This window comes from Alligator sinensis, unplaced genomic scaffold (assembly GCF_000455745.1).
Source record: "Alligator sinensis unplaced genomic scaffold, ASM45574v1 scaffold916_1, whole genome shotgun sequence".
Lineage (NCBI taxonomy): Eukaryota > Metazoa > Chordata > Crocodylia > Alligatoridae > Alligator > Alligator sinensis.
In genome coordinates, this window is record NW_005842874.1 from 394,302 (window position 1) to 417,552 (window position 23,251).

Below are 23,251 nucleotides of genomic sequence, written 5' to 3' on the forward strand. Positions count from 1 at the left end.
CCCCCATTACAGTTTCTTTAGGCTAGCTCAGGGGTGTTCAACTGCCAGCCCATGGGCTAAATGTAGCCCACAGAGCCATGGCATCCTGCCCATGAGGCTACCCACAGGTCAGAAAATTTGGTGGTGGGGAAGCAGTGGCAGTTAATACAACCACCCTCCCTAGTTGCCAAGTCCTGCCTGGCAGGTCAGAGCTGGGCCATGCCCCCTTCCCTCTGTATGGCCAGGTTGGCGCTGGGCTGCACCCCCTTGCCCCGCTCAGGGCTGTGTCAAGCCCCCTCCCCCCCCCCACGCATCAAAATCAAACCCCATTCTCCCATGCGCCTGGGTTGGGGCTGGGCCGTGTCCCTTCTCCGTGTATGGCTGGATTGGAGCAAGGCCACGTCCCTCCCCTCTACCTGCAGGGTTTGGTTGGGGTAGCATCAAGCCCTCTCCCTCCTGCCGTGCGGACGGGTTAGGGCCAAGCTGCCCCTGCACCCATCTGTACAGCTGGGACCACTGGCCAAACCTAGCCTGCGGACAGACCAGGATTGCCCATCCCATTCACCACTGGGTTTGCTGACAGGGATCTTTGTCGGGTTAGAAGGACAGAGTTGAGTGTGCTCGCAAGGTGACCTGCGTCATCTGGATGAGCGAGAGCACACCTCTCATGGGTGCTTGATTCTCCTCTTTGTTTCTGAAAAGTCATCAGGCATTGGTGCCAACTCCCATTGTATTGGCTTTCAGTAGCACCAATGGACCTATCTGAGCCTAGGCCACTGTTTTACGTTGTACAAAGTCTGTTTGGAGACAGGCCCAGCCCTGAAAACCTTATGCTTGAAATGTCTGGCAGAGGGTGGGATGGAAAAGAGGCAGAGAGGTAACGTGACTTGTCTTGGTTGCACCGCAGATTGGTGACAGACCCGGGAACCGAACCCAGAATCCTGGGTTCCTTACCTGTGGACCACGCAGGCGCCTTGCATCCTCAAACTAACACCAGAAATACTTAAGAAAGTACCACGATAGTAGGCACGCTGTACTGCTCCTGGACTGCAGCTGCCCTGTGCCACGTATAAGTTCAGGGCGCTAAGGATGGGATTTTTAAAAGTGCCTGAGTGACTTATATCAAGTCAGCAAGCTACTTTCCTTGGTTTTTGCTACTTATTACTGACTTTCCATGGGATTTGGGCTGCATAAGGCATATATATGTGTTTTGAAAATCCCATTCTAAAGAAAGAATGGTCTTTATATTTTGAAAGCAGAGTTTGTACCACAGTAGAGGGTAATTACAGGAATTGTAATTTGGCCAAAGATTTCTGGGTTACCAATCTTCCTTTATGAAAAGCACTGTGTGATCTCTGACACCAGCACCTTGGTTTAACGTATTGTAGACCTGAAAGACATGCCCCTTCCAGTAACGCAGCGCCTTTCAACATGGTGCTAGGGCATTTGCTCAGTACTGCCTAAGAAGGAAGACTGCTGCTTATTAACCAATATTTTACAATGATGAATGACAGTAAGAGTAACATTAGCTGCATGGTGCGCTTGTAGGCATCCAATTGCCTACATGTTGCCCTTTATTATTTGAAGGCAGAGGCAGGAATACTTCTCTGTTTAACTTTGCACCTTTATGTTGCAACAACACTTGGTTGACAGAAGTTGGCCAGTTTCCTTGTACTAACTGAAAAAGAAGAGCTTTGACAACTCGCTTGCAAAAAAAATCTCTCTAAATTCAGTTGGGAAGAAAAAATCACTGTATATATTTTAGTTACTTATGTTTGCTTGGGTGTATCTAATGTAGAACAAAATATTTGAAGAGTAGCTCCGATTAGTCATATACATGGCTGCTGACCCGAGAGAGCATAAAACAGAGCGTTGCCTGTAATAAAGAAGGTAGGCTTTACTTTCTTGCTGTGATTTCCCACCCACCTCTAAATTATTCGAGTGAATTTAGTGCCCATGTAAGTATGGGGCTAGCTGGCCCTTAGATTGAAGACCACAATGGTACAAACAGGTCAGTCTTCCCCACAAAGTTTTCTCGGGTCTCCTCAGTGCTGGCCCCTTAACCCCCCTGTATTTGTAAAGTTTGTGGTTTCCAACCCTGCCCATCCTTTCAAACCAGGCACTGCCCTTTAATGCATGGATAAATGGGCAATTGTAACCTCGGCTCCAAATTCAGTTCTCCCCATGCAAAAGGCCGGTACAGTGACTTCCTCCCCACTGCAAAGTCAGGCGTGGCTCAAGCAGGTGGTTCTCCAATGCTTTCAACTATTTGAATATTGAGGGAGACTGGTGTCCCGGGAGCTTCCCTTCCAGTTTCCAACCCTTGAGGCCATCACTTCTCCCATTCACAACTACCCCGACCACCCCTTCTCTCATTTGCAATCTCAGGCCATCTGCGAGGCAACTGCAGGAACCGTGAGTGTGGAAATACAATAGTAGGAAAGGGATTAATTTGCACGTAGCTCGCTGTCTAATGCTATTTAAGTGACAGGCATGAAAGAGGATACCCCTGCGTCTTGGTCCTTGTTCAGAACAGCACTTAAGCACATGCCTGAAATTAAGCGGACGATTAAATCTTATTGGGATCAAAGCGACTCAAACTCATGATTAAGTCATCTTCCTGATGACAGCACTGCAGACTGCTAGTATCCCTCTGCTCAGGGTGCGAGAACCTCTCATCTGTAATTCCTTTTAATGCTGATTTTTATCTGATTCACCTGCAAGCTTATCTTTGAGTTTTCCCTAATCTTTTTTTTTTTCTTTTTTTTTTTTAATACAATGAATTTTTACTTTTTTTTTTCTTTTTCTTCCCATGCCAAACAGGGTGCCCACACTGTAAAAATTCCATCCCACATTTCACAACCGCTGCCGAGCTCTTTAAGGAAGATCGCAAGGTAACCCATTTTTAATAGTTTCTGCAATGTTTAAAACGCCTCTGCCACCATTTCATTTCACAGGCGGGATCCAGTTTGTCTAAGGATAAGGCTGCCACTGAAAAGCTGAACCATGTTTTCACCCTAGAGATCATACTTTTTTTTATTTTCCTGGCCAACTGGGTTAAAATGTTAATGCCCTTCTGCCTTTAGCTTTTCTTGTTGTTCCCCCTCCTCCCCCTTTCATTTCTTCTGGGGTGAGCTCTTCTCTTTAAACGTTCTGTAACTTTTTGAATCTTTAGATGAGAGATTATTTCAAACCTTTTCTCTTTTAAAGCATGGTTAATAATTAACGGGCTGTGTGTGGGGAGAGAGCCTGTATTTCATGCTCTGGGCAGAAACCTGGGGGAGGTTTTTGAAATACCCAGGATGATTTGAGTGAGAGTCCCGTTGGCTTTCCATGGGACTTGTGTTTTTAAATCACACAGGAGCTTTTGAAAAGCCATAAACTGGGAAACTGCAATTTGTTTGTCTCTTCCAGCAAGCTTTCTTCACTTAAACCTTTGCTTACTCAAGCACGGTGCCCTCTGGCCCGTGTAAGGGATGGCTTGCCCTGTTGGGCTCTTGCATATCTCCTTTGCTAATTCATGTGGATGCCCACCCACCTGCCCACCCTCTGTAAAATGCGTTTCAGGATACATTGGGTATGAAAAATGCTATTAAAAAAAGCTAAAGCTATTTCTGCATCCTCATTTCTGCTCCCTGATTTCTTTCCAAGCGTTGCAGCTTGGCACCTTTCTCGGTAAAGGAAACGGTGGCTTCAGTTAAGCAGTGTATTTATTTAAGCAGGGCCAGATTAACCCCTTAGTGGGCCCTAGGCAAATGAACTCGTGGGCCCGAGCCATCGAAACCCCTTTCCCCACCCTGGTGCTGCCACCCACCCGTGAGGAGCCCAACACATTTCGGTGGGGGGTGCGGGGCTTAAATAAAAGGTCTCAAAGTATGGAGACAGTGGCATGTGCCTAGTTTGCCTATGTGTTAATCCAGCCTGGATTTAAATACATCCCTAACATGAAGCGCTCGAGTGAATGGGATTAGTGATGCTCTAGGCTAATGGCTGTAACAGTGGGCGCCAACCTGTGTCACAAATTAGCCCCATACCTGCCCCAAATGCCCTTCCGCTCCCCTTTGTCTGCCTGATCTGCTGCTCTGCTTCCTCTTTTCCATCCTGTGCTCCTTCCTGTTCCTCTGCTTTGTTTCCTGCCCTGCCTGCTGCTTCGCTGCCTATCCTGTCCCTGAGCTGCCACGTGCCACATGCATCGCAGGTGGTGGCCTGCATTGCAGATAGTTTGTGCCCTGTTGATACCTTTTCGTTTCTAAAAACATTTTAAAATGTCACTTTTTTTTTTTCCCCCTCTGCTAGCTCTGAGTTGGGCCTTTCTCAAGTTCCCCACAACTTCAGTCTGCATAAGCAATATGAAGTTGGCTGTCCCAAACAATGTGAGACTTGCTTATCAGGACTTTGGGCCACATTAGGAAACTTCTAAATCTGGACTCAGTTCAGCATCTGCCTTGGTTAAATAAGAGGCAACTGTGGGAAGGTTTTGCTTCAAAGTACGGTCCAGTGAGTCCTCTGAGTAAAAGGGCTCAAAATATGGAGACAGTGTTTGAGTGCAGGTCTTAAATTTGGTGGAGAGTATCTAAAGTTGAAGAAGTGCAGAGGTGTAAAATGTAGTGAGGTAGAACAGAAGGATCCAACTGAGGATATTGAGGCTTGCCTATTTTTCAAAAGGGGGATATACAGGCAAAACAGCTTTGTCCCCACAGAGACTTAATCAATCCCTAGGACTTTCCTATCTTGGGAGACCTCTTGACTCAGGCACAGCCCATGAGGGACTGAGCCTTAGGGACTGTTGGTGTCCTTGTGGAAAAGCCACAGGCCTTCATCCAGCAAAGAGCGTGAACCTGTGTGTACCTTCAGGCACGAGAAGATATACGTATCACCCCACATATATACCCCAGCATACCCCGCTGCCTTGCAGGGCTCTACTTCAGTGCCACATGTGTCCCTTCGTTCCTTGTTGAACTACTCTATAAAATTGAAGAGGGTTTCACCAGTGGAAAGTTACTCCCAGGGTAAAGAGGAAACCCAGAATTTACTGGAAAATGAGTAACTTGCCTATGTATTTTTTTTTAAACTCATCATCCCATGTGATTCTGTAGCAGAAAGGTCTTCTTTATTCAGCGCTAAACACAGAGCCATTCAAATTATCATTATCTATTACATTATATTGGATTCTTTAATAAGGAAAGGCCCCTTGGCTTCTGTAGCATTTAAAAACTTTTAATTAAAAAAGAAAAATTCCAGGCCTTCTGCTCACCAAAAAAAAAAAAAAATCTTTCAGCGAGAACTGAGGAGGCGTTCCTGAGTTTCTGAAGAAAGGGTTTGAAAATGGCCAGCTCATAAAACGGGGCATTGATTCTGAAGACTTGCAATAGCTGGCTGCAGGCCTTTTCTTTTCTTTTCCAGAGAGACGGCACTTGGTTTTACATGCAGGTTTCCATCATGCACACCCATGCGGCGATAGACTGCGCCTGCAAAATGATGTGGGTGGGACTTCAAAATTTAGTGTCAGCTGTCATAAGTGGCGGGAGAAAATATTATTTGGGGGGGCTGCGCAGTGCAGGGTGCACCCGCCTGACCCCCGCCCCCTCATCCCGCAGGGCCATTGCAGGGGCCGGCGCGCGCTGATGCTGTATGTACAGCGGTGTGGGAGTGCACAGCAGGGGTGCTATCACCGGCCGCCGCAAAATTAGTTGTGGGAGGGCTAAGCCCCGTTATCCCCAGTCTTCCACCACCTGTGCCAGCTGTCAGGTTGTTAGTTGTCACTGCTGACAGCTTTAGCTGAAGTATCTCATGGATGTGTTTTGTCCCGGAGCCTTGGCCCGCTGTCACAGTTGTGGAAGAGACTGGGCAGGGCTCCAGCACAGGCTGAGGCTCCTGCACATCCAGCTGGTGCAGTGCATGTGGAGGAGGCCTGGTAAGAGCGGGCCAGTGAGGAGGACAGAGGTGTAGGGGGTGAGCAGGCTCCTGAGCATCCCGTAGTCAGAGAAGCTCTTGGAAGGCTCATCCTCAAACCACTTCTGCAAGACTCCTCTCTCCGCTGGTGCAAGTCGTTTCTCATGTCTCGGTATCAGACAAAATAACTTATCCAGGTACTGAAGAGGATTCAGCGGAGACCAGGAGCTTTCTTGTTCCCAGCTACCTGGGGAGCTGTGCTGTGGCGTTTACATGGTGCTGCCAGAAGAGAGCCCAGGCCCTTTCCACGCACCGACAACCCTGGCTGTCGACTCTTTAAGTGACCTTCCAGCTTGCCAGCAGATGCTCAGGACATGCAAGCCCGCTAAGAAACAGAGCAGCCCCCTTGGCACAATTTTAGATATTTGTACAAGCTTCGTTGGAGTTGCTTATACATGCAAACAGGATTTTCCTTTACTGTTGTGTATCAATACATATCAGAAGACCTCCAGCAGCTAATAGTTGGTTTATACAGGACCTGTAGGAGCGATGTGGACAGCAGAGAACCCAGTTCTTTTTCTGACGAGTCGGTGCCCTGGTAATTGTTTGCAAACTGTCCATTTGCTATTGAAACCAGTGAGGCCATATGAAACGTCTACAGTGGCATTTAGGCAGTTACTTTTATAGTGACCCACACTGCATGGCCCCAGTGCACAATTATGCCATTGGGTCCTAAATGCATTAAGGACACGTGGAAGTTAACGTGTGGAAATTGGTCACGTAATTGCTCTGCATTTAATTTAAAAAACAAAAACCCAAACCATTTAGATTCCTTAAATGCGGTGGTGTTAGTGCTGTATGTCCCGGTCACTGATAGCTAATCTTCCCTTTCACGTTAAGACTAGCAGCTGAATCATGGCTAACCCCAGCAGGCTGTAGTGGAGTTCTTATATATAACAGGTAACATAAATTAAAGCCTGTACAGTAATCCTAGGGAAGGATATGTATGTCTAACTCGTGTGCTTTTAAGTCACTTTGGCAACAACAGACTATTTTTTTGTATAGTAAGAGATTTGTCATCTGCAGTTGACTACTCTCTAAAGCAGATGCTTAGTGCCATTCCTTTTTTACGCTGAAATTTTATCCCTGTTTTAATTTAAAAAAGGCTGCCCTATATCATTCCTTCCTTGAATCAATAGTCAGTTCGTTATTCACTTCCATTTTCATAACAAAAGTCAATATTAGCTCCTGTGGAGATTTATTTCCTTGAATCAATAAACCGGTGTGTGGCAGTACATATCTTAACAGGAGGCCAACTAGTATTGCAGAAGATATTTTTTACTACATTATCCTATGATTGCTGGAAGACAGACTGGTAAAATGAAAGGGGTTTAAGAGGAGAAAGCAGGAGCTCCTGCTACCTGAAAAGCAGGAAGATTTGAGCCTGTCACAAGCCCGTTTATTTTAATTGCCACCTCCACTTAGAATAGACAATTCTGTGTTGCAGTCCTGTTGGAAGCTGGTTCACCCCAGGAAACCAGTGATGCTACAGAGCAATGGCTGAAATGCTGAAAGTGTTTCTTTTCATCTTTGCGTGCTACACTCCTGTGGGGAAGCCTGCTAACATGCCTGTTTTACAGCTGGGGACTGGAGGCAAGCAGGCTAATGGTTAGATTTTTTTTTTTTAACGAAAGTTCAGCTTCCAGTTAGGCACCTAAGTAAAAACCTCAGTTGCTCATTTCTTGGGCTTTTTGGTTTTTTTTAATCAAGCTTGGCACTTAGCAGTTCCCATTGAAAGCAAGCACTCTTGAAATTCAGGCCACTTAACGGAAGTGCTTAAATGAAAATCTGGTCCTTTAGTGACTTGCCCAAAGTTATGTGACCGGGCTGAGATTTGATCTTTCAAGGTCTGGTCCAGCATCTAACATGAAACTATCCTTTCCACTGATGCCTTAAAGATGCACAGTTCTGGCACAGAAAGAAGAATTTATCCCCCAAAAGACATGACTTCTTTGAGAATTATATCAGCTGTAGCAGCCTAACGCTGCACTGTCCCTTTAATCTGCTGTGTGCTTGAAACCTTTTTGTGGGGGGAAAAGAAAAAATATATACTTGCTGAAATCTGGCATCTGTGAAAACGGACCTTAGTTGGTCTGGTTGCAAGCAGGGCTAGGGTTTGGAGAATTGAGGGTAGATTTGGGATTCAGCAGTATTGATGTCCAGTGTCTTGCAGATGTGAGGCTCCAAATGTTCACCTCGTGAAAAGAGTCGGTCTCTTGAATAGATCTGGCTGCAGTATTTACTAAGTTTCGGTGAAGAAAACTTGAATGGAAAAGTTATCCATTCCTTTTCTATCAGCTTGATGCGTGAGGTTTGTTTTACTGCGTCGGACCCAGAAATGAAAAGCAGGACCTCTATCGCACGTACAGGCAAGCTCAGGTTTGAAGATTTGAATCAAAAGACCCTTCTTCCTCAAACATTTTGAAGCGATCCTAGATTAGATCAGGCATGTCCAACTCATTTGTTCCCATGGGCTGAGCCTGGACCATGGGGCTTCTTGTGGGCCAGACAACGCACCTCCGGTGGTGGGACAGCAGCTCGTTGGTACAGCTTTAGACCCCGGGGTGTAAATGCTGCCATTGCTCTCTTATCTCCTCCTCTCCTCATCACCTTAACCCCTGCTACCAATTTTAGTCCCCAGTGGCAACTGAAGACCTTGAATTTGGTGGTGGACAAGGGAATAAAGGATAAGCGATGTTCACCCTCTGGGCAGCAAGGCCTGTTGGCTGCAATTTAATTACGTATGGGCTGCGCGCAGCCCGCAAGCTGCCAGCTGTGGATTGGATAGCTGGGGATTGGAGGATATTAGTATTTGGTCTTTAACTTGTATTAAAATAGACCCCAACATTTATTTTCCAGCAGTTTACACATATGCAGGCCTCCATGAATTTTGTGAACCGTGAAGAGTCAACAGTCCTGTTGAGCCAGGTGCCGGTGAGACGCAACATTGAGGTGTTTATCGCCATATCCAGATGGCTCTGACTCTGTAGCCTAAAGGAGCCAGTAACAGCTGGGTTGACTAAGGGCAGACTTCATCACATGTCCGGAGCGAGGCTTGAACTCACGGTTCTGGAGCGGTAGCTAAATACTGCTCATGTACATGTCTGCTGTAATTTATGGTTGGTGTCTCCGGGTATACAGATGCTGAGAACAGAACGCATCCGTTTCTAGCATCTGACAAAGTAGGTGATTGTTTGTGCCTCTCTGAACCAGCTGGTCCCTAAGGATTTATTTGAGATGGTTTGCATAGGCCACTCTGCCTTTCTTTCTGGGAACTAGCTGGTTGAGTAGCTTTTATATCTACTTGTTACCAGTATACATACATTAGAAAGGTGTCCAATAGACAGACAAATCATAGAAACATAGAAAAGGAGGGTCGGAAAGGACTGCTAGAGATTATTCAACCTCCATCCTGAGGCAGGATCTTCCATATCCAAACCATCCCAAGCAAATCCTTTCCTAACTTATTCCTATGGCAGTCTATAATGCTTTGGACCTTTTTTATGCAAAGCTAGATAAGGATCAGTTCATTGGACTTAATTCAGTTCAGCCACGCCTACAAAAGGAAAAGGATAGCCGCTTGCCTAGCGCCACGTGGTAGCTCTGCCTGACTCCCTTTGAGCACACGCTCGTTTTAAGGCATGTTTGCACCTGCTCCACTGTAGCCAGCACAGTCCCAGTGATGATGTTGGCTAGACAAGCCTCTTGTAGGTGTTTGTGAATGTCACAAATAGTTGCTGTAAGGCCGGGGTGTCAAACTCATCCAGACTCGCTGGACCAGACTGCAGGCCAGATTGGGACCGACCCCCTGTGCTGTATGCAGCGTGCATGACACGGGGTCCAGCCCACGCACCGCATGCAGCGTAGGGGGCTGGGGTCAGGGCCAGCACGTGCCCCGGGTGGGGTTAGGCCAGATTCGGACTCACAGACCATATGTTTGACACCCCTGCTATAAGGGTTTTATTTTATTTTAAATTAATTTCCCTAAAGATTTGCATATGCTGATCATGGTAAAGTGAGTAGATTAAAAAAAATTAAATGTCAAGTCTAAAAACAATTATCACTTTCAAAGACACCCCGGCTTCTCCTTGTAAAAAATTGCTGTATAGTTCTTTATTTTTAGCACATTATGGCTGGTCAAATTTATCTGAATTTGCACGTTGGGACATGATGCCTTGTCTTTAAACCAGTTTCCCTTTTGCATTGGATAAATGGGTACCCAAGACAGGAAAGGCAGTGCGGTGTTTCTTGGGCCCATGGATAACTTTGATGTATGTCCTGTGCTTTAACTCCCTGGCATATTAGTTATAATGTAAATAGCAGGGTAGATTTTACTAGGCAGTGCGCATAGCCATTGCTAATGTAATAATTCTGGCGAGCTGTCATGCAACTCTTGCGTGATAGTTAATTTTTTAGGATCGTTTCTGAGAACAGTGTTCTCCAGAAGTCTCCAGCTAGCTTGTGGCGCTATTTTAGAATCACGGTGTCATGATTTCTTGCTGACTCAGTTTCCAGCCTGATAGATTTTTTTTATTTTTTTTTTGGCATCATTGCCAAAGAAATTAAGGAGGAAGTTTCCTTGTAACCCACCCACTTTAGCTATAACCCAAAGGAAAACTGGTTAAGTGAAAATACTGTCAATTTTTGTAGACAGTTCAGCATGGATTCACCAGGAGCAAGTCGTGCCTGATCAACCTGATTGCCTTCTATGATGAGGTGACTAGCTCTGGATGCGGGGAGACTGGTGGATGTGATGTACCGATTGATTTTTAGCAAGGCTTTCGATACCGTCTCCCACAACGTTCTCCAAGGCAAGATAAGGAAGTGCGGGCTGGATGAATGGACTGTAAGGTGGATAGAAAACTGGCTGGAGCATCGGGCTCAGAGGGTCATAATCAATGGCTCGATGTCTAGTTGGCAGCCGGTATCAAGTGGATGCCCCCGGGGTTGGTCCTGGGGCCAGCTTTGTTCAATATCTTCATCACTGAACTGGAAGATGGGATGGAGTGCACTCTCAGCAAGTTTGCAGATGACACCAAGCTGAGGGAAGTAGTAGATATGCTGGAGGGTAAGGCTAGGATTCAGAGTGACCTAGATAAATTGGAGGATTGGGCCAAAAGGCATTTCATGAGGTTCAACAAGGACAAGTGCAAAGTCCTGCAGTTAGGATGGAAAAATCCCCTGCACCAGTGCAGGTTGGGGGCTGACTGGCTGGGCATCAGCTCTGCAGAAAAGGACCCGGGAGTGACAGTGGACAAGGAGCTGGATATGAGCCAACAGCGTGCCCTCGTTGCCAAGAAGGCTAATGGCATCCTGGGCTGCATTGGTAGGAGTATTGCCAGCAGATCGAGGGGAGTGATTATTTCCCCCTTTTCAGCACTGGTGAGGCCACATCTGGAGTCCTGTGTCCAGTTTTGGGCCCCCCCACTACAGACAGGATGTGGACACATTGGAAAGAGTCCAGCAGAGGGCAGCAGTAATGGTTTGGGAGCTGGGGCACATGACTCATGAGGGAAGGATGAGGAAACTGGGCTCGTTTAGTCTGCAGAAGAGAAGACGGAGGGGGATTGAATAGCAGCCTTCAGCTCCCCGCAGGGGATTGCAGAGAGGATGGAGCTGGACTGTTCTCAGTGGGGGCAGATAACAGGACAAGGAGCAATGGGCTCAAGTTGTAGCAAGGGAGGTTGAGGTTAGATATTAGGAACAATTTTCTAGGAGGGTAGTAAAGCACTGGAGCAGGTTACCCAAGGAGGTGGTGGCATCTCCATCCTTGGAGGTTTTTAAGACCCAGGTAGACAAAGCCTTGGGTGGGATGATGTAGTTGGGGCTGGTCCTGCTTTGAGCAGGGGTTGGACTAGAGGTGACCTCCTGAGGTCCCTTCCAACCCTCGTTTTCTATGATTTGCCTGATTTCCTCCTGAATTCCTTGGAGTCAGCATTTGGTACACTAGTCTCCTTGCTATTGTCCTTTTCTCCTACATTAGCATATCTCCTCAGACTTCAAACGCTGCATATATTCCCGCACACCGTACTCTGATTTTTGTGTGATATCTTTTATTGAACCAGCACTACAGTTGGAACAGACGTTGGACAAACTTCCGGTCATTGTGCCCTCCTTCTGGTCTGAGGATGTCCAACAGCCCCCTGACTGTGCAATTGGCCCAGTAAAGGCAGAAACCTCGTGTCTTGTCCATTTGCTGGACCAACATGGTACAGCGGCAGCCCAGCAGCAAGTTCATGTTCAGTCAAGGATACTCACTGTCTTTCACTCTCCGTGTGCACTTGGAATTCAAGGCACAAGACTGAAGCTGTCCGGACTAGGCTAAGGGAGGCTCATGCCTGGCAGCCTGATTAACTGGGTCAACTGAGCCCAGTGAACCAACCGGTGCCAGCTTGGCTTAGCCTGCAGGGGCAAGACTAATTGAGGCTTCAGACCCGTAGCCGGAGTAACTGAAGCTAACAAACTAACCAGCTCCTGCTGAGCCCTAGCCCCTTCCCTCTGGCTGGTTCCAGGTCTGCTCTTAAGGAATCCCTCCAGCACCTAAGCCTTGCTGCAAAACTTACTGGTCTCTGGTCTGTGTGCAGCTCCTGTCCCAGTAACTCCTCTGACTCCCTGATTCCTGATTAATCTCCGTGTTGAACATCAGTTTGACCTTAACTTGCTTCTGACCTCTGATCCTCCGGTTCAGTGTCAGACTCTGGGCTTCAGCTCCCATTCCTCTGCTGCTCCCATCCTGTAGTTCATCCCTGCAACTCTCCAGTTCTCATTTCTGGTGCCACACACTAGGCCTGCCACCCTTGTGAACCATGACAGAAGCTTAATCTCCTGGAACATCTGTGAGGATGATTTTGGACCTGGATGATCTGAGTTCAGCAGCCAGTCGGTTCAAACCTGCAGCATCCAACACGGGATTGAGAAGATGCATGTAGAGAAGCTGGCACTGAGTAAAGGTCTAGCATCAACATTGCCACTGACCCCCACCATAGTCCCAGAGGCGTTGGCTCAGAAGACCACAGCAGGGGCTCAAGAAAGCGCTTGGTGTCCCCTCTCTTCCACCCTCTCCAGGAAACCAAACTTTGAAGCCCCCCCACCAAAGCCTGGGGAATGAAGCAGACAGCAATGAAGTCAAGCTCAGCGCTGTGGCAATAGGCAGAGAGAGTTTTTGAGCCATCTGTGGTACATAAGCAGCCAGCACAGGCATGGACTTCATCCCATTCCTGCGTAGTGCCTGTGTATGGCACCTCCCTTCCTTCCGTGTTTGGCACTCTGCTGGTGACCAGCAGAGTACTCTGTTATTTAAGATCCATGAGCAGTGACACCAACAGACCCAAGGAGCTCTTCAAAGCCCAGCTTCCAAGCCACCAGTATAGACACTGGGCCAGCCCACACACATGCATACTTGATACCAGCATACCCCCATATCCATCTTCCTTGGCCCGGAAGAACTGGAGACCTCCACTGAGAAGACAGAATCGATCCCTTCTCCAACACGATCCCCAGCTTTTGACCACAGGCACTGGAGTGTAGAGGAGTGAACTGAGAAGGGCAGCCACATCACACTGCCTCACACCATGTTTCCTCCCCTGGAAAAAAAAAAATCCTTTTCTCTTCATTTTAAGATGAAAGCAATGCCCCCAGCAGTGGTAGTGACATCTGATGATTTCAAGGCATTCCAGTGTAGATGACTAACCTTGGAGATTTGTGACTTTAGATCACTGCCAAAATACCCAGCAAGCTAGATTCATCTTCTCTGTAGCTGGAGCCCTGCCATGGGCATGCTTGTGCAGCACTATTGCTGCCAGACAGAGGTGGCCCAAGCAGGTTATGAACGTGGTCGTGTGGCACTATCTCTTGGAAGCTAGTGCATCCAGAGCTAGCTTGGGTAACTCTGCAGGCCTTTCACTAGATGAACGTACACCATCACGCCAGAGCACCGCTGGACATCAGTGGTTTGCTTCAGAAACATACCAGTATCTGAGTTCTCTGTTTGGCCAGGGGATAACCCATGAGCACTTGCTAAATGGTATGGCAGCCAAAGTAGATCCCCAAGTGGTATTGCAGTTTCTGTCGGCATGGGAAAATACTGCTCATCTGTCACTTGCCATGGGATTCAGAGTGATAAGTAGTAAAAAATAAAATAAAATAAAAAGGACAGTTACTCGCCCCACACGTTTATCTGCGATCCCATAAGTCGCCCTTCACCCTCCATGCCTGCTTTTCGGAGACCTTGACTATCACGGGCTTCCACGTGGAAGCATCGGAAAAAGGCTCAGCCTTTTATACCCTCTTTACGAGGTACAGTTGGGCACAGGATGAATGTGTGGCTTAGAGACATGATTGGATAGTCACCAATAGCTCTTCCATTTATGGTTACTCATGCAACTTTTATTCTGCCCCATTATGCATATGCATGATGATAATTTCCTTTAATTACACGATGACACGCAATATTATTTTTACAGGCCCCCTGCCTCATTAATTACACAAGGAGGCCGAAATAATTTTGGTGAAGCAGCCATAAATCTGTCTCTCCCTAACTTTCAAGCGTTTGACATTTGCAGTCTAAACAGCACACTTCACTTTTGAAACTGGAGGATCCAAGAGCCATTATTCATTGGGGGGAAATGTAAGAAACAATTAAGCTCCTTGCTGGCACCAAGAAGCTAAAACGGGAACAACCTCCATGTTTTAGCCATGACAAAACCATGTGGGGGCTATTGTTTTTGTTGGGGCATGTGTTGTAAAAGAAGCAGCCAGAAAACACCACAGTAGCAGAAACAGAGGAGGAACAAGAAGCTTGAAGAAGTACTGGGAGCCTTGAGGAAAGTCTAGAGGGATCCTTTTTGCTGAAGGATGTTGGGAAGGCTGAGCAGACACACGCTCCTGGGCAGCCGGGCTTGTTACGTGCTTTGGAAACGAACAGGATTGACTCAAAGTAATAGCTGATTCCATCACCACTTTCTCCTCCTAACTGAAACAACCTGCAGCGTACCAAATATTGACTTATAGCTCATGGCAAAAAGGGATAGCCGTATAAATGTGTTAACATGCACCAAGAAGTCCTGATCTGTTTATCTTAACAGTTGTGTTTAACTGGGCCTGAATGAGCTGGAGTCCTTTCTCTTGTACAAAAACTAATTACACCTATTTTATGACTTTATAATTTAATCGTCTTCAGGAGCTCCACTCTGCATGATGGCATTCATGTGCTAAACCAGGGAAAGTGAAAACAAGGGTTAAAGTAAAAGGGTTAACTAATACAGGTTCACCTGAAAATAGGCCTGTGTTTGATCTGTCTGAGCCATTGTCTTGAGCACGAACATCTCAAAGACGAACAAAAACTGCCTTTGCCCATCTCTCCAATTGCTGCTAGGATGTTGAAATTAGTTTTGGGGTTTTTTGTTTTTTTCATTTGCACTGTGTTGTCATGAAACCAGAGGGCATATTAGAATATTAAATGATCTTTTAATTATGGGACTGCAGTGAAACAGCAGCCCTGAAGTCATGCAAGTGAAAAGTATTTTGATGAAGTCTGTTTGGAGGAGGCTGGTCGAATGGAAGCTGTGGCTGATATTAAATTAGCATTTGATACGTGGTACCAAACGTGCCACGGCTGCCATTGAAGCCAGTGGGCAGAGCAGGTTCTTGAGCAGCTCGCGGTCGGGTTCCAGGTGACGCCGGCAGCGCAGGAACAACAGCTGGAAGCTGTGGTTGGCCTGTGGTGAGCACGGCTTCAAGGCTGAGGCTTCTCTGGACAAGCAGAGGGGGGACCCGGTGTGTAGCAGGTCGGTCAGCAGAGAGATGACATTCACACCGGGACTCCTTGTTGTTGTTTGTCTTGCAGTACCGTATAACGGCCTTAACCAGGATCAGAGCCCCCGTGCGCATGTGCTGTACCTAGCACATCACAGATCCTCCTCCAAAGAGTACACCATGCACAGGACAGACAAGTGAAAGGAAACAACGGTCCATAGGAGTAAGGTAGCTTGCCTAAGGCAACAAAGAAGGGAAATGGGTGAGCCAGACAGAGGTTGAGTCCAGATAATTTGACTCCCAGTCTGCCCTGCCAGTCAAGTGCTCTGTGTCTCCCTTTTCACTGGATCCGGGAAGAGCTGGGTGAGGCTTGTTATTAGCTACGCTATTAAGATAAACAGATCAAGACTTCTTGGTGCATGTTAACACACTTATGGTTATCCCTTTTTTGCCATGAGCCAGAAGTCAAGCTGTGACCCTTATTCATTAATTCATGGGTATAGCAAACCTGAAACCATCAAACTTTTTGCTGAATAAATTGTAGTGGGAAGAAGAATTCGTAGCCAGCCAGACATTAGGGATAATGAAGATGGGTCTCATCCCTCCTGGGTGAATACCCAGCTGCAGTTCTGCTCCGCTAACCCTAGGCAGCAGCATTTGACTCGGCTCGGACTAATGCAGGCCAGCTGAAGCCTGATGCTCTTTTCCTTCCCACCTAACTGGGATAAGTTGTCACACGTTTTGACATGCATGACAGTCTGGACTCGAGCCAGTCTAGGCTGCGGAGCTGCTCAGGTTTTCTGTTACCACTGGGACTCCTGTTCTCCTAGCTTATGTTGAGCTCGGCATTTGATGAAGTCGGCCACTGCTGATGAAAGCTTATGCATCTCTGATTGAGTTTGTCTCTAAAGGTGCAGATCTACCTCACCGTCTGCCTGACTTCAGACTAACATGGCTCACTACCTGTCTCCTACCTTATGCCCTTCCTTTTGTATTTCAGATTGCCTACGCTGCAGTGGACTGTGCCAAAGAACAGAACCATGACCTGTGCAAGCAGGAAGGTGTCGATGGCTACCCCACCTTTAACTACTACAACTATGGGAAGTTTGTAGAAAAGTACAACGGGGAGAGAGGGGTAAGTACAGGTGGAGGATGTGGAAAGAAGCCCTGTGCAAACAACTGCTTCTTGTTCCATTTTTGTTCTGAAGGAAGGGTGCGGGAGAATGGCTGGCTGCTGCAGTATACCGTTTAGAATTGATTTGTTCTAGTTTTGGTAGATTCCACCCAAAAGAAATGTGGATTTTGGTGCTGTTTCATGTTCGTTTGTTTTGTAAGAAGTTCGCAGGTGAATGTAGGACAGATGAAAATGTTGATTTTTACTGGCTGCAATGGGCCGTGGAGGTGGCAGGGGATATAGAAGTTACTCCGCTCGGGTATGACAGCGCATCTGAATCCAGACCCCTCCCCGTACTCCGCGTGCTCACAGATTCTGCCGGATCACAATAGAGGGTTGGTTGCATGGAGTAGACGAAGCTGCCCCTTAGACCGGGAGGAGATAACCAAATAACTTGTTTTCGCTGTATCAGACTGCAACCCAAGCTTTAGAAAGGAAAGAGTTATTGTGCCACCTACCCGATGGCCTTCATCAGGCCTTCCATTTTCCTGTGGTGTTACGTACAGTTGACCATGCACCCTGAAGGTATAAGAGAGTGAACTGCTTTCTTTTTGGTGTGCATCATTTAAGTCCTCATATCCTACAGTCTTGGCAGCAAAGCACTGTCTGGAAGAGAGTAATGGAAAAGCTAGGTGTTCCCAACGATGATTTGTGGGAACATACCTAGCCTGGAGGCCAGCTGCTGCTAGTATAATTCATAAAAGTGTAGCAAGTGTAAAGGGGTGCCAAGTCCTTCCTCAGCACCTTTTCCTTCCTCAGCAGTGAAGTGGAAGTGTTCATTGATAGCAGTGGGAGTTTTGTCTTCAGGATTAAGCCACAGTAATTGCGAGTTCATTGACCTATGCATTGGCATGGATACCGCTCTGTTTGTAGTCTAGTAGAGACTGGTGCAGCAGCCAGCGAATAAGCAAGGTCTTGGCCATGAAGTGATCTGGGATTCGAATACACGCCGGTCAAGTGGGATTTATGAAAGGACGGCGCTCTTGTGGCTGAGGAAGATGTTGGCAAGGCAGACGCGTGCTCAGATGACGGGAGCTGGGAGATGCATTGTCCATAACAGCTGACTTGTTTTTAAATAGCAGTAGAATTGCTCTACTGTGTGTCCTATCTCTGTACTGCTGACAGCTATTGGAGAGTCTCCTTTAGTCAGAGGAGAATGACCTACTTTTGGGACGGGGAGTCACGGTTCCCGTTCCTGGTGTTCTTGTGAAATTTTGAGGAGGGAAGAGTCGCAGGAGTACGGTGGAAACCATGACGTTCCTAGGCTTGTCCACGAGCTCGTGGGTTTTGTAATATGGGAACAAAGGGCTTTATTTTTAAAGGAGTGAAAACAGCATGAAAGGTGATGCTATTATGGAGGTAACGACTGAAACAGCTGAGGTATCTTGGCCTGGGGCCCGCTACCTTGCAAAAGAAGACGGAGAGAGCAGGGCATGGGGAGGGGAACTAACTGGTGCATGCCTGTTGGCAAGCCATTTAACGCACTGAGTTTTGAATCTCTCGAGCTGACACCAAGTCAAAAATTGTCACTTTTTTTCTTACCTTGGAAACATGGCCGCTTTCAAAAATGGCATTTTACTGAAAGACACGCTGTGGCTTGGTTTGTTTTTTCTCGTCCCACCCAAAGTTTCCCTTTTTTTTGAGCAAACTTTTAATAAGTAAGGTTTCACCTTCCATTTTTGCTCCTTTGTTTTTTGCTCTGCTTTTCCTCACTCCCCACACGAGAGTATCTGTCATGGTTAGTCGGAAAAACAAGGATGGGCCTTTTTTTTTTTTTTCAAACCCAGGTGCTTCAACTTGTGCGTATTACTAAAACTTGAACGGCGAGCTGACTTCCATGCCATTGCAGAAGTGCCTGGCGCTTCTCTCTCTCCTTGAACTTGCTGAGCACTCCATGAGTGAAAATCAAGTCACCTGGGGTGCCTAATACAAATTGAGAACGAGGCCTCTGAGGATGACCAGTCTGACCACACTTCCACATTTCTTTAGCGATGTCAGTCTGAAGCCTCTGTTTGTAAATGAGTTCCCTTTGTTCAGTCGCTACCGAAAATCCCCGGTCCTGTACCGGACTTTGGGCAGTTGGGTTCTGCGTGGCTCTGTAAGGGCAGCCCCAGTCCTGCACCCGCAGAACCACAGAGCCGGGCTGAGGCCAGACAAGATCGTAGGATAAAGAAATATCTGTTCCTGTGTGGCAGTTGCTTGTCTAGCTGGTCTGGAAGCAAAGCATGCACCTTATTCACATGGCACTTCTGTGTGTTTAAGAGTTATTAATTGGACAACTGGAAACGCTTGTGGAACCCTCCTTCTCATCCTCTCCGTTTTTTGGTGTCTTTTTACTCCATCCCCAACCTGTTTCTCCTGAGACTTGATGAATTGAGAGTCTCTCCTTTCATGTGCTCCCACCCAGGTATCACTCCCTCCACCACTTCGGCCACTGCCACTGCTGGGGTCTCTGGGCTCCCACTCCCTCCTGGCTTCTGCTTCCTGCCTCCACCCCAGGGCTGCAGTCGGGCAGGGGGGGCTGCAGGGTCCAGGAAACCTGTGGCCCCGGGGACCCGTGCAGCGTCACAGGCTCGGAGGGGAAATCCAGCAGCATGGTGGGGAGCCCACGCAGCGTGTGACCGCAGCTGCTCGCAAGCTGCACAGCCCCGTCCTAGTTCATATTCAGCGTGCTTCCCTCTGCCTTTGGGCGCGGAAGCTGGCAAAGTCCCTGTGAAACAACACTGTTTTGGTTTCTTATTTTAAAACTCTGATCAATATTTTCCTTTCTTTAAATGCAGGAGGCCGGATTTGCCACTTTCATGCGAACCCTTAGAGAGAGAGACCATGAAAGGGTAGGGAAGAAGAAGGATGAACTGTAATTTCTGCCTCAAAAGAAGCTTTCCACTGCACTGTGAATGGTCCCAGGTCCATTGTTACTGCGCCTGAGATGTCACGAATTCTAAAGACAGAGACTTTTTTTTTTTTTTTTTTTTTTTTTTTTTTTTATAAATAGCCATGGTCATTTTGTACAATTTTGAAATAAAGTGAAACCACTTGATTTTTAAAGAAAATTCAATTAGATTGTTGCCACATTCTGTTAAACAAAAAAACAGCATTCTCTCCTGTTGTGAGACTATGCCCATCAACACTCCTATGCAATATTTTTGTAGTCGGTAGTGTGTCCGTAGAAGACCTCATTTGACAAGGTAAATTTTCTTTTCTTTTCTTTTCTTTTTTTTTTTTTTTAAGTGTTTTACAGTACACGTAATAACTTTTTTTTAAAACAGTGGAGGAAAATGGGACTTTTAAGAAACAAAAAAAGCCTGTTCAAATGCAGTTTTACATTCTTGCAAAATAGTTACATGCTCTTCAGAGAGATTTGGGGGAACGATTTTAAGGCGCTCAGGGATAACAGGGTAACGGGGTTAATGAAGACACTAGCATTGACCAATCCAGATCTCGTTGATTTTAATTTTTAATCCACTGTACTGGAAGTGTTTACATATCTTTGCAGAATGTACTAAGTTGTTTTAAATAAAATGTCGAAGATCAGCACAGTAGGGATTAAATGTAAAATAAATCTCACGTTTTAGCAGTTACGTTGTCAAGTGCCCCTGTAAATTATGGGGACGAAATAATATATAGGCTGTTGAATTTTTTTTTTTTTCAATTTATGATCAGGCCACATGAAATGCATATTGCAAGGTGTTATATTTAACATTGTACATTTGACAGAGGCACAGTATTTTTGATATACAGAAATGACACACACCAGTATTTGTTTACATCCCAAAAGCTTGTCCATATTGTATGTTACATATATATAAAAATTAAAAGAAAACCAAAACCTGAGTTATGGAATGTTAACAATATTTCTACAGCAAGTAATCATGTTAAAGGCATACTGTGAACATGTTACTGGAAATTGCCCTCTGGATACTACAAAGTTGTATCGATCTGAAGGTGCTTCTTATGTCTTCATAGTCGGGGTGGGGGTGTGTGATTTCATTTTGATGGGAAAAAAATAAAAAATTGGAAACGATTTTTTTTTTGTTCATCATCTTCGTACCTACCAGGTTGCCTGAATTAGCGTTCACAACTGCTAGCAGTCCGGAGACCCAGGCTGCTGCAGGATCCGTGCCTCGGGGTTATTTCCTGGCTGTCCATTGAGGGGTAAAGCCCGCTGTTCATTTGTAACAGGTTCTCCAGCATTTTAATCTACCCTGTACTGTGTTAAGGTTTGTATGCTTTGGGCTCTTTCTAATGGTCCCAAGCAGCAGTTGAATGCAGCACCCTTGTATAAGGAAAGAGAAACATCCCATGAATCTGAGCCCTCCGCTAAAAGGCTGGTAGAGTCTCATTTTCTTTGCCTGTCTGGCCCGTGCAAAGGGAACAACTGTGCGGCTGGGGCGCCGAGGGGATTTCTCACTCCCTTATCTATTCTGGATGCACTTCCCTTGTTCATCATCCTTTCCCTTGCCCAATTAATGGGACTGCACATTTGGCACTCATTAAGATGCTGAACCCATTAGTGAGCAAGAGCGGGTAGGCTGATTCGTCTTGTGTGATGGCCAGCTTGTTAGCCAGGACCATACATCTAAGCAATGATGGTGACGTGCCAACTATTTCCTCTTATTAGGCACCTGTTGAATCTCTCCACTCCGAAAGGAGTCGACTGTCCAGCAGTACGTTGATTTTCTATTGTGGAACTGGCCTAATAGTTTGTTATGACCTCCTGCTCACCCATCCGCAACTTTTTTTTCGGTGGCATAGCTATTGTTTAGCATTGCGGTCCATGCCTCTCTATCATGTGGTGAGCATGGGTCAGATCTTTTACGCTGTCCTCGCATTCAGTAGCGTGTATTCAGCCCCGAATGTGGAAAGGAAAGCTCATGTAGTCTTCAGATTCTAAGTGGGAAGATCCTTGCTTTCCAATGGAGCATGAAGCAATGAGTATGATTAGTCCAGAACTATAGACATCTTGCTGGAATTTTTCTGGTCTCCGAGTCAGTTGTTGGCACCGAAGAAAGGAAATAGAGCTTCCATGGACATCTGAGCAATAGGCTGTGCCCATATTCGCATTAATTGCTGAGAAATGCAGACTTCTCTTTTAATAAGATCACAGTTTGCCAATGATGACATCATCCTTGGGATCACTCTGAATTCTAGGCTTTAGTAAATGTTTAGGATAAGACAATTGCTCGCTGTGCTGTAGAGCAGTAATTCTTTACAGCTGGTTACACTACAATAACATTAAAATTAAGGAGCCTAGATTTGCCTATGGTGTTTTGTCATGTTGCTTCTTGGACTTAGAGGGGTTTTTTCCGTGGCTAATCATGTGTTAATGTACAGATATAAAATATTTGAGAATAACTGACCTCCTGGTACAGGGTCATGACTCATCTGGTTTATAGTCAGAATGTCTTCGAGGATAATTTTGAACAAGATGAACAATTAAATCTAATGACTAACAGAAGCGTTAGCCACTATGAACTAGAGTCTGTCTAACTTTGCTTCCTACTTTAATTGCAGAAACAAATGCCTGATTCTGATTTACTGTGGTATAAATCCAGAATAACTTTACCAAAGTCAATCAAGGTATTCTGGATGTACATTGTATAAGTGAAATTAGATTGTGTCCCATTAAATATCTTTTTTTCTGTTTATAAACTTGGAACAGGAAGGGGGGTTTTTTTCTTCTTTTTAAAAAATAAAATCTCTAATTTTATATTAAAATACTTGAATTCCAATATTTTAAAAAAGAAGTCCAATTTTACATATTAATAATACCCAGCCATTTATGGAAGATTCATAGTCCAGCTATGGATATCCAAGTGTGACTTACAACTTTTAAGTCATCTTTTAATGATGGTATTATCTAATCCAGTGGCCCGCAAAAGTGTTAGACTCAAGGCACCCCGTTAGGCTTGGAGCGCCTCTCAGAAAGGCCAGCTCTTACTTGTTTTTTTTTTTTCAACTACAGAAGAAAAACAGAAGAAATCTCCTGTTTGCAAAGCATTCAACAGACCACAACAGGTCAGCATGTCTTTTAACTATGAATTCTTATTTGAAATCTCCGGGTTTATCTTATGAATCCTGTTTGCACACCCAGCACTGCTGCCATCGTGTAGAACCCTTGAAAGGCTTTCAAGACGCCAGTTGAGAATCACTGATATAATTGTATCTGGTATCCAAGTGTACATCCATAAAAAATGAACTACTGCTAGCAAATATTCTGCAGCAAATCAGAGGTGGTATTGCTTTTGTGACCCCCTGGGTCTAACTTTTCAAGCTCTTAATAGGCAAATGACCCAAAGGCTGTTGATCTCATCTATGTAAGTATATTCCCCTGGAGATCAATTACTACTGGAGTTAATAAAGTGTGAAATCCTTCTTTGCGCGGGGTTGCCA

The 23,251-nt window shown here is 45.9% G+C and overlaps 1 protein-coding gene across 5 annotated transcripts in view; it reads left to right on the forward strand.

Moving 5' to 3' along the window:
* PDIA5 (protein disulfide isomerase family A member 5) overlaps positions 1-20,882 on the forward strand; it is a 139,533-nt gene extending 118,651 nt beyond the window's left edge. For 3 of the 5 annotated variants that reach the window (XM_025191964.1, XM_025191965.1, XM_025191967.1), the window contains 3 exons: positions 2,803-2,873; positions 16,685-16,819; positions 19,639-20,882. In XM_025191964.1, the coding sequence (XP_025047749.1) occupies positions 2,803-2,873; positions 16,685-16,819; positions 19,639-19,719 (287 nt within the window). In that variant the 3' untranslated portion in view covers positions 19,720-20,882. Of the gene's footprint in view, positions 1-2,802; positions 2,874-8,790; positions 8,969-16,684; positions 16,820-19,638 lie in introns of those variants that run through there. The other 2 variants (XR_003091828.1, XM_025191966.1) reach the window with 2 other exon arrangements.
* The last annotated feature ends 2,369 nt before the right edge of the window (positions 20,883-23,251 follow it).